Genomic DNA, 15,319 nt, shown 5'->3' with positions numbered 1-15,319 from the left:
CATCCACAAAAGTTACAAAAGTCAAAGTCAAAGCAGTGAATTTGGCACCACCAAATATTCACGATCAAACTCTGGGACAGAATTGCCAATGAACTCTCGCTCCTGTTTCGCTTCATACCTGAAACCCTGACTGAGCCACACATGGAAATGCCATTCCCGAGGGCTTCGGGCCACAACTCCCATTGTGTGCAGCCTCCAAGGAAAACATTACTTCATTCTGCAGGGATTTTTCCCCTTTTTCAACTTAAGAATGTTGAGTTTAACCCTGGTTTGGAGCCTGGGTCCGGCCTGTGTGCTCTGAGGGCACGTCCAGGCCTTCAGGCACCTTCATGGCTAGGGCACAGGACGACCTAAATCTCCAAATTCCCATTAAAACCCTGGAATGGTACTGAAATATGGGGGTGGAAATACACACACAGGCACCTCTGCTGGGTCTGGGGTGAGGGAAGAGAGAGGGAAGAAGGAGGAAAAGGGTGAGACCCTGCTGCCAGGGTGCTGCCGCCATTTCCCACAGCAGCAGGGATGGAGGCCGGCGATGGCGGCTGGTGAGGCCGTGAGGGGACAGCACACCCTGAGGTGGGAGCGGGGAGAGATCCCCAGGGAGGACACGGGACAAGGTAGGACCCTTCACCTGTGGGTGCCAGGGGGACAGGAGAGCAGAGAGGGATGAGGGGAGGACATGGGGCTGGGTGTGGGGTTGTGGGACATTGAGGGGGGGTCAGGACATGGGGCTGGGTGTGGGGTTGTGGGACATTGAGGGTCTGCCAGGACATGGGGCTGGGTGTGGGGTTGTGGGACATTGAGGGGGTGTCAGGACATGGGGCTGGGTGTGGGGTTGTGGGACATGGAGGGGACTGCCAGGATATTGCACTGGGTGTGGGGTTGTGGGACATGGAGGGGACTGCCAGGATATTGCACTGGATGTGGGATTTTGGGGCACTGAGGGGGTGCCAGGACATGGGGCTGGGTGTGGGGTTGTGGGACATGGGGCTGGGTGCCAGGACATGGGGCTGGGTGTGAGATTTTGGCACACTGAGGGGATTTCCAGGACATGGGGCTGGGTGTGGTGTTGTGTGTCCTGGTGGACACTGATGGGGTGCCAGGACATGGGGCTGGGTGTGGGATTTTGGGACACTGAGGGGTCTGCAAAGACACAGGGCTGCATGTGGGACTGTGGAACATTGAAAGGGTGCCAAAACATGGGGCACCCATGTGCATGTGGGGTTTTGGGACATGGGGCTGGGTGCCAGGACATGGGGCTGGGTGTGGGATTTTGGGACATTGAGGAGGGGGTCAGGACATGGGGCTGGGTGTGGGATTTTGGGACACTGAGGGGATTTCCAGGACATGGGGCTGGGTATGGGATTTTTGGGACACTGAGGAGATTTCCGGGACATGGGGCTGGGTGTGGGGTTGTGGGACATTGAGGGGCTGCCAGGACATGGGGCTGGTTTAGGGTTGTGTGTCCAGGGGGACGCTGATGGGGTGCCAGGACATGGGGCTGGGTATGGGATTTTGGGACACTGAGGGGACTGCAAAGATATGGGGCTGATGTGGGGTTGTGGGACACTGAGGGAGTGCCAGGACATGGGGTTGGATGTGGGATTTTGGGACACTGAGGGGATTTCCAGGACATGGAGCTGGGTGTGGGGTTGTGGGACATTGAGGGGCTGCCAGGACATGGGGCTGGTTTAGGGTTGTGTGTCTAGGTGGACACTGATGGGGTGCCAGGACATGGGGCTGGGTATGGGATTTTGGGACACTGAGGGGGGGTCAGGACATGGGGTTGGGTATGGGATTTTGGGACATTGAAGGGACTTCCAGGACATTGGGCTGGGTGTGGGATTTTGGGACACTGAGGAGGTGCCAGGACATGGGGCTGGGCGTGGGATTGTGTGTCCAGGCAGACACTGACAGGGTGCCAGGATGTTTTCATCTTCAACACAGGAATTTGGCCCTAGTTATTTTTATTCCCGTACTTTTTCATCATAAATTCTCTTGGAGTTTGTCTATTCCAGCCCCTGCTTCTTTTATTCTATTGCAGTATCTTTAATTTCATATCTCTGTTTCTTCTGCTTCACCTTTGGTTTTCCTTCTCTATTTTATTTACTTCTCAACAGGTGCTCTGGATGAGCAAATTCAGGCCACACTTCTCATCAAAACAAATTAAAGCAGTAGTTTTAAGTTTCGTTTTAGGTAATTTGCTTTAAAGACAATTTGCCTAGAAAGTGTTGGCAGTGCCAAATCAAATTTTAACACAAATACAGATCTGTGAATCAACCTGGGCTTTTCCTAATGCGCAAAATATGATTTCTCATTTCTTGTGGGTTATTGCACTGCCTCAGACTTAGCAGGACTGTGGCATTCCTCTGCATTCCACAAGGAAAAACTGTTCATGCAAAGGAATTAAGAGTAATGAAACTGTTGTGAGTCAGCCTAAAATGTTCTGCGCAATCCTGAGTTACATTTTTTAATTTTCTTTGGGAGCCATGTCATTCCCCTCTCCCATTTAAGAAATTTAATTTAAAATGAAATGCCAGTCACCAAGCAAAAAAACCAATAAAGGAATTAGAAGGTTCTAAGAAAATAGTTTCATATTTTGTTAGTGAAGGGGACATGTTAAAACCCATGTGAACTAAAACACCATTTTAACCCCCCTCCATTTTCCTTTCCACAATTGCCATGCTCCTTTTAGACCCCCAAAATATGCAACTTATCCTTCTACTGAGTAAGATTCTTTGTTTATAAATGAATTTTAAGGGAGCAAAGATGAATTTCTCTGTGGCCCTGTTGTTGCTATGAGATGAATGTGACATTGCCACTCTCTAAACCCCCTATTAGCAAATATTTTCCTACTTTTCTATTTTTTTCCTCTTTTATGCAAGAAATAAAAGTTGAATAATCACTTTGGGTCCCAACATTTAACCTCTTTTGTGTTTTAATCTCATTTTCAGGTTTAGAACCCAATTCCTTTTCACAATTGCGGCTTAAGGCAAAACTTGCCTCTCCTCACCTGAAGTGGATTGGAACATAATAAGAAAATTGAATGGGCATCAAGCCATATCCCAAGAAATTATTTTTACCAGAACTACAGTGTTTAAATAATTCTGCCAGGAGAATATACTGATCTGTTCTTGAACTTTCCAGTAGCCTCTGCAAGGGAAAAAAAAGAGGAAAAAAAGGTGAAAAAAGGAGAAAAAAAAAACCACATAAGAATTATTCAGAAATACCTAGAAAATTACTTAGAATTATTTATTTTATGCCAAATATATGCTTTTTACAAGCATATTAAAATAGTTTTAGGTTCCTCTCTATCCTCTGCTTAGAGTGTTAATCTGGCAGCTAAGGTGGGTTTTGTGCTGTTTTTAAGGGATTTGTTAGTTTTGTCATCTGATTTGCTGTCTAATTCTTGAAAAATGTGATTAATGATATTTTTATGACATGAAATACTGTGAAATCCCAGGTAGGGTGGTGACCTCTTGGAGGAGACACAAGTGAACATTCTCCCAGTGATGATTCGAAGAGCTTTTTCAGTGATTGACCCTGAAAAAGTCAGAGGAGGCAAACTTTTAGGACCACCAGGAACTGAAGGCAGGGAAACACAGAAAAAGGACAAGACAAGAAAGGAAAGAAAGAAATATGGACAGTGTCTCTATGCCCAAGGTGATAAAAAAGGTAAATTCGTTTTCTGGAAGTATGAGATATTGCTGGTAGTATGAGACTCTCTTAAGAAATGTCATTGTTCCCTTTCTTTGGCTTTTTTTGGATAATTAGCAAGACAAGGACAACAGTTTTTCAATGAGAGGAATGGTGTAATAAATACAATATAATAATATATATTCCATGTTTATATTGTATATGTAATCTATAGTCTGTAATCTATAATCTAATTAATATGTATTATATTATGTATAATATTATATAAAAAATATATAAATTTTATATATATAAAAGTTATATGTAATTTATATATGAATATATCTATTATATTATATTTTATACGTAATATATAATATATAAGAAATAGTATATATTATATATGTTATATAGTATAGCTATATATTATGTATATATTATATGTATTATATAATATGTAATATATAATATATAATATATAATATATAATATATAATATGTAATATATAATATATAATATGTAATATATAATATACATTATATATTATATATTATGTATATGTGTATTATATATACACACACACACATATAAATTAATATATAATGAATTCTATTTCAAACACCAGTTACTCAGTGATCCAAAGGGAGAATCACCTGAGATGTGGGAGCCCCTTGGCAATCCTCATTGCTCACCTTTAACCCAAGGACCCAAAAATGGCTCTGCCACATTTTGGTGTCTGACCATGCATCACCTGGCGAGTCTGAAAAAGCTTTTCTTAAGGAAAATGGGTAAAAAGAATGCCCAAAAGTGTCAGTTTTGACCAGAAAATAGCCATTTTGTGGCCAGTTGGGTCATGGTGTATCCTGTGAAATGAGTTTGTGCTTCAATGGAATGAGCATAGAGAAGGAAGATGTACATGGACATGGAATTTACACCACTGTTAACAGTCAGGAATCTCTCCATGTCTGCATCTTTTCCCATCTTAACCCATCCTTTCTTAAATCCTTAAATCCTACATCACAAAAATGAGTGGAAAACCAGGAACCCTTTTTCTGCTGAGCTTCAAAATTTCATCTTGATTTACCAAAGCTACAAGATGGAAATTAATCCAAAAAAAAAAAACAACAGAGGAACCACTGATTGTCTCCCTTATAATCTCTGTTATTATATGCTGCTATCAAGAAGTTATACTGGCATGAAAGTAGCAGCCCAGAAAAAATAATGACATTTTTTATATCTAGTTAGCAAAAAATCATTATTGACCTCTACCTGTGGTGGATAATTTATTGTATATATTTGTATATTATTATTATTAGTAGTAGTAGTAGTAGTAGTAGTAGTAGTAGTAGTACTACTACTACTACTACTACTACTACTACTACTACTACTACTACTATTATTGTTTCTTTTTGCTTGTCCATGACTACTGGAAATGAAACACATTTTACAGTATTTCTGACAGCTCTTGCAGAAAGGTATTTGCCCTTTTTTTTCCATCTTCTCAGTCCTTTCTGGCAAAATAAAATAGCAAGATAATGTAATTTTGCAAATACCTGTGTGACAATATTTGTGGTCTTATTGTAGCATTTCTGCAGTGTAATTGTGTCACAGAAAATATGGGACTCAACAGAAGTTCTTGGAAAGATCTGTCTTTTTATTCTGGTGTTTTTTAAGTCAGGACCTTTCCTGTTTTATCTATAAAATATGAGGTGATCTATAAATGATAATAAACTTTTTATCAAAATACTGTCTGAAATGCCATGACAGCTGTAGTGAAACTGAATATATGCCTGAAAAAGGGGACACAATCAGATTTACAGTCTTTAGTATTTTTAAATTCTAATCCTGCTTCAGGAGAAGCAAATGAGAGTAATTCAGCCAGAATCCTGGCCATAAGGAGAGGCAAATGGCAGCCACACACTGAGAAGTAGCCCATTAATATATTTTTAATTGCTGTTTAGAAACCACATAGACAACTGCACACCTGTTCTATGCAATGAGCATTTAAGGTTTATTTTAAAATGGAGTTTAATTTAAAGCTGACTGGAAAGCTGTAGAAAACTGGTTAGAAATGCCAGCTGCAGGGATTTCAGCCATGTGCTGTTGGGAGCATGTTGGTTTTTGTCCAGCAGATTTACAGTCCTTACAGACCTGTAAATTACTGTTGGTTTTTGTTGTTTGGTTAGTTTTATTTTTTATCATGCACCTATTCAAGGTATAGATTCTGATGGGTTGAATTGGGTCCATCAGATTGTGGTTACGTTAGTGAAGTGCATGATTTAAAGGAAGAAAACTGATTTCCATGGATTAAAAATTGATTTCCAGTGATTTATTTCCATTTATTTCCATTGGCTGCTTGCTGTGGTCTGCTGCAGCCACAAAAAGACACAGGGATATAAAATACTGAATGCATTTATCTGTGAATCATTTGAATTACACAATCCTAGAATGGTTTGGGTTGGAAGGGACCTTAAAGATCATCTTGTTCCACCCCCTGCCATGGGCAGGGAACCTTCCCCTGGACCAGGCTTCTCACTGAACATCAGAGTTTGGGGGCATTTTGTGAAGAAACCACAATTCTGTAGTTGGATGAGCAGTTTAGGAGTAGTAGGTAATTAGTAGTAGGAGTTTATGTGAGCAGAAAAAGCACACAGGGATTGATTCGTCTCCAAAAATTTCTGTCTCTCAATGCAGGAGGGAAGAAGTGGCCAGCTGCAAACACCTCCAATCGGAACCCCTCCTTTTCACCCCTGCAGAGCGGGGGGGTGTACCAGGAAAAAAACGCCACTGCCCAGCGAATATCCTCAGCCAGAATCCACAAAATCAAAGAGCTGAAGAACGAAATATTCGACTTGCAAAAGAAAATCGAGACCTCGAGCTTCGAGAACCTGGCTTTGAAAGAGCTGAACCGGCGGCACACGTGGGCCGTCGAAAGGTACAACAACGCAGAGAGCCACCTGCAGGAGATGTTGGCAGAGCATCGGAGCGACATGAGAGACCTCAAGAACCTCCTGAAAATGTCCCAGGAGGCCGAGAAAAACACAGCCAGGGAGCTGAAAAAAGTTGAAGCGGACCTGTGGAGAACTAAAGGTGATCTGAAGGCTTTGGCTGTGCTGTCAGAAGACAAAGCTCTGGCAGAGAAGGAGGAACTGAATCGCAGGTTGTCAGTCCTTAACGAAACATTGGAGGCAAAGGATGAGAGGATACAGGTAATGCCTGCAAATTGCTGCATTTGTGGAATGTGGGGTCACAGAATATCCTAAACTGGGAGGGAATCACAAGGATCATCAAGGAGGAGAGGTTTCAGTGCAGGAATAGTGGAAAAGTTTTGGCTGCTTCTTATCAGATGAATGATTCTGATATAATCCTGTAACACTGGATGCTGTTTAATCCAGTGCTCTCCAGAGTGTAAGGAAGTTCAAGGGGAGACAATTCATCTCCTTTTAGTATCTCATATTCCTTTACTCTCACTGACCCCAGCACAAAAAAGATAGGAACGCAATTTTTACTACAAAACTGGAAGAGTGAGATTTCCATGGTCCTCCAGGAATTCATTTCTATTTCCTATGGGGCCTGTTTTGCACAGAATTAAATAAAGAGACAGGAAATCTTAAGAGAAACTGTAAATATGAACAGCTGAATTCAAACTCTCTTTTAAAAACTTTCGGTTTCCAGGAGTGAGGAGCTATAAAAGCACACAGGGTTGGGTGTCCACCTGATACCTTTAGGAACTGGAATTTCAGTGCATGGCCCTGGGTTCTGAAGATAAAGAACCCAATAAATCACCAAATTTTCATTTACACTAAGCCTCCTTATTCTGCTACAGTTCATAGGTCTGTGTGAATAGAAAGCATTTAAAATTTCTCAAAGACAGTTGTATTAATTAATCCATCAGAAAGGTAATGTACAGCCTTTTTTTTACGACTGAATGCCAAAACCTTTTCTTTTGTTTACTGAAAATAGGTTTAAAACCTTTTTTTCTTACTTTGAAATCTATTTTTCAGATACTTTGATATAGTTTCAGGTATTGTTTACAATATACTCTATCATATTATTTATATTGCTGTAATTAGAAGATAATAACTGTTATTATATATAATCATAAGCTTAAATTTCCTTATATTAGCACACTTATATTTTAAATCAGTCAATAACTGAAATTTTCCAACTGTCACAGTGAGAATGGTAAAATCTGTCCCTTTTTTAAGAGTCTGGAAATGCAGCTGAAGCTGAACAGCAGCACCTTTAGTCGTCAGCTGGCAAGTGAGAGTAAAAAACTCCTGGAAGCTACAATGACCACAAAGAACTTGCTAATGGAAATTAACATTGTTCACCAAAAAATTAAGGTATTCCAGGTTTTGTCCAGGTTTCTGTCTCTACAGGAAAATTCAAGTATTTAATGTTACATATTCCTTTTTATTTTTGCTTCTTTGCTTTTTCTTATTTTGCTTTTATTTGTCTTCCTTTTTTAAAATTTTGCTTCTTTTACAGTATTTACTAATAGAATTTGGTTTCCTGCTTGAGTCTATAATCTACTAAAAAAGCCAGAAATGTTAAATCCTGGCATCATTGTGGGGTCTATTTTTTAGAAGCAGGTCAATAATGAATTGAAACAGAGATTAATGCATCAGAAATTGAATCAAAATCCACACCAATGTGTTACCAGTTTGCCAGATTGGGCTCAGAGATATTCATCTACTCACTTTAAATGAGCTCCCTTACAGAAACAAGTCAAAATGAGCTAAATATCACAATCTGCAAAACTAGACTTTAACAAGAAGACCCATAGAAAGGGTTCAAGAGTTTATTTAAATTCCAGTTTCATTTTTAGACAAATTATTTTGGGATAAATAGGCCCAGTTCAGCACTTTCTGTAGTGCTTGTAAATCAGACATACAGGAAAATGAAATGGATTTAAAGCCAAAACTGCCAGGAATGGGATGCCACATGAGTTGTAATGAAGAAAACCTTCACACATTCCAGAAAATCTGGAATCCCTTTTGGCTTTTTCATAACTGTGTTTGTAACACAGGTAAAATGCACTCATTTCTATATTTCTGTGTCAATCTGATCCCATTGGGGAGCTTTCTCTTCCTAAATGGAATCAAATATCTGTGGAAGAAGTTGTTAAGGGGAGTTCTCCCAGACATTGTGAAGGGCAGGACAAACAATTCCAGAGGGTTCATGGAGGTTGGGATTTCTGCACAGGGGTGTTGTTTATCCCTCTTCCCCATGCAGCAGGTGCAGAACTTTCCTCCTGGAAGTTTTCTCCTACTTGGCAGGGCTTTTTTCCCTGTCAGAGTCTGATCTCCTCCTGGACGTGCAGATCTGGGAGATGGGAACAATTATAATCTCAGGAACAATAATATAAAACTGCCCTAAAATGCAAATTATTCTAAATTATTCTCACCTTAACTCTTCTCTAAAATAGTTCTGTTTCATCTCTTTTCCACACAGTTTTCTGTTTGTCCAGGTTTCTGAATTTTCTATTTAGATCCACAAAATCTTCTATTGATTTACCACAAAGAAGACCAGACATGACTATCAACTTTATTTCTGTGCCAGAACAGAGTTTATCCTTACAAATTCATAGTTTTGGGCACCTGTCTTATTTCAGGCCATTCCACTTCCAGGATTAACTTGGAATTTTCCCAAATAAATGAAGCTCTTTTTTTTTCCCCACTGAAAAAAATAATGGGAGTGGGACTGAGTCAGTGGGACTGACTGACTCTCACTGAGTGGTGAGAGTGTAACTGAGATCTGTCTTCTGTGTTTAAGGAAGATTTCATTAAGGAAAGAGGATTCTTGCTAAATAAATGTCAAAATGTGCCTCAGGAGTTCATGTCACCACCAGAGCAACAGGTTGTGAACCAACTGAGCATATGACAAGGGCACTGAGTAAATAATTTTTTTAAAAAAATCAACAAAAAAGAGGAAATAAAGGCAAAATATATGTCTTCTGGGAAAATGTAAATGACAAAGACCACGTGGGTCTGGCAAAAGGTGAAATCCCTGATGGGATTCCCACCCAGCATGGGAAAATTAGGCAGGTAAAAAGTAATTTTTAATGCATATTAGAAGCTTAATAGTGTTTATTTCTTCTTAGGAAAAGGATCGGCAGCTTTACATTCAGAATATTTATGCAAATCGGATGCCAAAAGCCCTGAGGGACAGAAGTGATTGGGTTTCTAGTGACCAAAGTATGTCTGTAATCATCTCCTTCTCTTGTTTAGTTAAGTGACACTTCCACTGTTTTAGAACTGGGAGGTTTATTGCAAATTAAATGCCAAAGTAGTGCCTTTGTGTGGGCTGAAAAGGTGAAAAGGTTCAGGAAGTTTAAGGGCTTGAATGATAGAAAAGAACAACATAAATTAAGTTCTGCCAAGGAAGAAAGAGCTCTTTAGTGAAGAATATTTCTTTCACATGGATGCTCATAGATACTGGGGAGAAATGTCTGTTCCATGCAGTCCTGGCTATCCAACATTCCAAGGGCAGCTACCTGGAGTGGGATTCAGCTGATTAAAACCAACCAGTGCTGTTTGAGATGTCCCAGTGCTTCCACTACACCCAGAATTTGGGATGGAATGATCTAAACATGGACTTCCCTGGCTGAGGCACCTCTTGAAAACACTGCTCAGGTGTTGCTGCTCCTAAAGTGAAGCAGCAATCAGGGCTTCCTCCATGTGGGTACCAAAGAGCCCTTAGCAAACCTGTCTGCTGGAAATGCTCCCCTCAGAATTCCTCAAATCATGGCAGAAACACAAAATCTTACCACACTGTTACTTAATTCTTTCCTCTTCATTGCCTTTGTAAACCCATTAACTCTGCCCAAACCACCAGTGAACTACAGGGAAAAGATTGGTATTTCAAGGTGTAAAATTAAGAAAAACACAAATTTCTGGTTCTCATCCCAAGTCAGACACATTTTTTATGAAACTCTGAACTCCTGTTTTAGTTACACCACATAACTACCTTTTTTTTTTTTTAATTACTCACATATGGCCTTGTATTCAATAGAAATTGAATAGTGCTATTCAATTATGGTTGTTAAATCACTGTTTTTATTTAAATTCTTCTTTCCTTTAAGCAAGATAAGGGAGCTTAGTTGGAGAAAGAAATTATATTTTGTAATGAAAAGCTTCCAAGCAAAGTTGCCCGATCCTCTGGAATTTTAAGAAAACTGTTTCATTCTCTGCCAGTTAATGAATTTGGAAACCCAGAGCTGGAATTGCTGACAATTTGTTTTCCTTTTCACTATTGACTTGAATTTTCATTTAGCAGATTTCTGAAGAGTTGCCTCTTCAGGTCGTTCTTTTCTAGTCGATATTCACAAAAGTTTTTTTAGCCAGCAGTAAATTTAGAACTGGGTTTTTTAGCGGTGCTGATAAATGGCTGGAGGGAGGCTTCCTTAGGTGGCCGGAAAGCTCTGTGCACGTAAGGGGAATGGATTTATTGGATGGAGCCGTGGATTGCGCAGCTCCGGCCGGGAGCGGGCGCGGGCAGGTGCGGCCGCTCACCTGGGGGGGCAGCGCCCCCTGGTCCCGGTGCCGGGGAGCGCCCCGCTGCTCCCGGCTGGAAAAGCTCCCGGAGCGCCTGGGAACCCAATTAATTCCTCCCGCACCGCCGGAGTCATCCCGGGCTGGTCACCAGCAGCCCTTTCACCCTGCTACCAGCACCCCGCGGGAACCATTTTTGTGCGTTTTATCTTCTGAGCTCAAAACTGGGAATAAGGGTGAATGTGGATGTGCTAAGATCCCGGTTTTTGCTGCTCTGGTGGTAGCAACTTTCTCAGCTGCTACGCTTGTGTCAAAATTATTCTAATGATAAAGGAACAATATCCTCATCTTCTCCATCTTATATCCATATTTCTCGTTCAGTCACTCCCTTGGAATTGAGAGGAATAGCAGATTTGTCTTTACAAACAGGCTGTGTGTCTGCTGGTAGATAAAACCAGCACTGGGAGATAAAAAAAACAATGGGAAGGACTCCACTGATTGGTGAATGGAAAAAGAGATTTGCTTTTAGAAGTAAACTTTAGGTTTGCTGATAAACAAAATTAAACATTGAAAGATGAAAGAAACAATGGGGAAGAAAAACCCCATTCAGTAAAAATTAGAATTAAAAGGGAGGGTTGTACATTAGAGGGGAATCTCTGGTATCAGGCATTTCAGGAAGTCTGAACCTCTCAAGTACCTCAGAAATGGGGAAAGAGAGAAGGGAAATGCAGCTGGGAAATTGGGATAAAAAGAAGGCTGCATCCTCCAGAAACTGGAGAGAACCCAGGGGAATGCCCCATGGCCTCCCCTCTATTCCAATAAAGACAGAAAGGACTCCTCTGCCTCCTTTTTGGATATAAACCTCTGGTGTTTGTGGATTAATTTTCCTAACAGAATCTCTTTCAAAGACCACTGATATTTCAAACAGTGTTGAGCATTCCCCATGAGCTGGGTTCCACAAAGATCCAAATTTAGGAAACTGAACTCTGAGGCTTCATAGCAGATCTCTCAAATTTACACTAATATGGAACCAAGAATTAAGCCCATGTGGGCTCTGGGGCATAGACACACTTGTCTGACTTTACATGCTCTATCTGAAAATATACTTGGTATATATAATATAAAATATATATATATATATATATATATATATATATATATATATATATATATATATACACTTTATATATATATGTGTGTATATATATGTGTGTGTGTGTGTAAATATATATAATTAAATTAACTTTACATATATATATTTATGTATATACTTATGTTTAGGATGAAAAGGCTCAGAGATCCAGGTTTGTGTCCAGTTTCAGCATCTATAGATTCAGCAGAACAAATTAATTCTTTTATAAAGGGCATTAAGATATGCATTTAAAAATAAAAGTTAAAATTCTTGGTCACATACCTGTATTGTCAGTTGTCAGAGATATATTTTATTTATATCAACAATCTAATTCAGAAATAACTGTATTGCTAATGTTTGTCCTATTCAACAGGTCTGAGAGTAGACAGATCAGTACAAGTAGATAAAGAAAGTTTTAGAGAACTGCTGCTGTCTCAGCACCAGGAAACAGAAAAAAATCCAGTGCAGCTAAAAAAGGTGGGAAAGATCTGGGTCCAAATCCAATCCCCTGTTTAAACTCTCAGCTAAGGTGTATTTTATTCCCTAAGTTGCAGAAATATGCCTGGATAGCCTGATCCATCATCTAGGGTTGGGATTTTGCATGAGTGTGATTACAGTACAGAAATAATGCTGTGATGCAAAATATAATGTAACAGCAATAGAAATTACTAATCTTTTTATAAGTATTGCACTGATTGTGTTCTTTTAAAAGTCACTAAACAAGCATTCCCTCATTATTTATTATTTATTATTTTTACCTTTAATTGCCAATTGTAGGAGAACAGAAAAGATAAGGGTGGAGAAGGTAAAGCAAAGGAAGTGTGCTCAGATGCCCAGGGTAAAAAAGAAAAGCAAGCAACCAAGAAAGTGCCAGAAACTTCAAACAGGACACACAGAGGTAGGTTTAATGTTTCTCTCAGAAATTCACCTCGTCTTTGCAAATCACCATAAGTCCTGGTAGTTTATGTGGTTCTGACAGCCCTTCACCAGCACCTGGCTGACAGGAGCCAGTTCCAAATGATGAATGAGGTGTCCCTGAAAACACAGAATCATCTGGGTTGGAAAATGCTGGTGGTGCTGCAGTGACAGCAGGGCAGCTCTGCAGGATGGGGCATCTCTACCCTGCTGTTCTCCCAAAGCTCAGGGTGGTAAAAATTCAGTGTTCTGTCTGTAACAGGATAATTAACAGTGTTAATCCACACTAATCAAACACTGATCTCAAAGCTTGGAATTTTCATCACTGATGTGAGCCTATATCCATGGCTGGAAAAGGACTGTGAGGGCTGGGAGCAATTCCTCATTAGTGATCCCTAGAAAGAGATTTTATGGAAATCTCAGCCACTGTCTTCTCATGGAAAAGTTACATGCAAGGGACTCATCTGTAATCATCCTTATTCTGCACAAATTCTATAGAACAGAGGAAAGAAAAAGCCACTGCTGTTCCCTCATTCACATTTTTCTTTCTAGAGACATTCCTGTTATTTCCTTTAAGGTTTTTTGGAAAAGGAAAGGTCAGAGTGCCACCATTCTAAACATGTCCCAAGTGGCAGGAGACCTGGAGGTCACACCCATTTGCCCAGGTGGAACAGGTGATGCCAGGTGCCATCCCTGTACCCTGGCATGTGTTAACTCCTCAGGTTTGTACTCTGCCTTTTCAGCCTGCAGCCTTTCCAGAGGCCCCCAGACAGCCAAAGTCAGCACTTGTCTTAAAAATACCCTTTTAAAACTGACAGAAAACACAGGTCTTACAATGCTCCCTCTGAAAAATCTGTGGAATCTGAGTTTCTCTCACTGATAGTAGACTTTTATTGAAGCCTTACTTGGCTTCCTTAGTTCCTGCAATTTCTTATTTCTCCCTTAAGCTTGGATTATGTCTCATTCTGGGGGTACTCTGTGAGTCTCTGCAGAGCACAGGGCCCATTAGAAGTTGTTCCTTGCACTGATAAATGGCATTTCTGCACACACATTCCTTTTCCTGCTGAAAAGTGGAGCCCCCTCATTTCCAGGTGAGAGAGTTGCTGAATATTCTGCTCCACACAAGCAACTCTGTTGTGAATTAAGGGAAAGGAAATCCTGCATATCTCTAAGATCCACTTAAAAGCCAGAATGTGACAATTAAGAGTTCAGATCTCACCTGATTTCTCTGTTGCATTGTACATGATTTTTCTGGCACTGTATTTAGCCATTGATGTACAAAATGGCAGCTAAATCCATTTAACTAAATTCAACACCATGAAAAAAAGTAAAAATAAAGCTATGAACCTGGATTCAGTGGCAGAATTATGTTGTTTAAATCTTGCCCCATGCTGTTGTATTTATTAGAGATGGTATTTGAAGTACCATCAATAATAATTGAAGCAGTGAAATAAGGATGTGATACTTGCTCTTTTTAAAGCTTCTTAACTCCTCATGTACAATATTTCAGAGGGCAAACTGCTGATGGAGGAATGCAAATTTACAGAATTTATTAAAGAAATGGAAAAAGAGACAGAGGTTCTTAAACAGGAGTTGAAAACTCTGATGAAATCTGAACAAAGTCCTCAAAAAGTAAAAGAGAACAATCAAGAGGGAGAGGCAGTGGAAGAAGTTAAAAAAGAAGAGAAAAAAAGCCATGAGCAGCAAAAGAAGAAAGCCAGGAGTGAAGGTCCAAATCCAAGCAAAGACCCCACAAGGCTGAAAAAAAAATACACCTCCTCAGGGGCTGTTGAGAATTTGCACCAGGGGCTCCACACTTCAGGTGCCAAATGCAAAGCAGGATTTGGGAAAAGCGGCCTGAGCAGCCAGAGACAGGCAGGGCAGAGCTGCAGGGACACTGCTGTGCCCAGGGGGAAAATCTCCTTTGGGGCTTATGAACCTTCTTTTGGGCAAACCCCCCTGGGCTGGCAGGACAGCACCTCTGGAGAGGAAGAAACACCTGATGGAGGAGATCTTTGGGGAGGAATGTTTGCAAGGAGACAGCTCCTGGAGCTCCAGCAGCACAAGGGTGAAGGCAGACAAGCGAGGGGGGCAAGGCAAATCCCAAACTCCAAGCCCGGCTCCAACTCTCCCAGTTAA

The 15,319-nt window shown here is 40.6% G+C and overlaps 1 protein-coding gene across 1 annotated transcript; it reads left to right on the top strand.

Moving 5' to 3' along the window:
* Positions 1-535: 535 nt before the first annotated feature.
* LCA5L (lebercilin LCA5 like) lies at positions 536-15,319 on the top strand (the record flags this gene model as incomplete). The annotated part of the gene is made up of 5 exons (XM_084226336.1): positions 536-617; positions 6,332-6,846; positions 7,846-7,983; positions 9,744-9,837; positions 14,691-15,319. The coding sequence occupies 5 exons, from the start codon at positions 536-538 to the stop codon at positions 15,317-15,319; spliced, it is 1,458 nt and encodes a 485-aa protein (XP_084082462.1).

This window comes from Fringilla coelebs (assembly GCF_963513975.1).
Source record: "Fringilla coelebs genome assembly, chromosome: 2".
Taxonomy (NCBI): Eukaryota; Metazoa; Chordata; class Aves; order Passeriformes; family Fringillidae; genus Fringilla; species Fringilla coelebs.
This window is presented reverse-complemented; position numbering and strand designations above follow the sequence as displayed.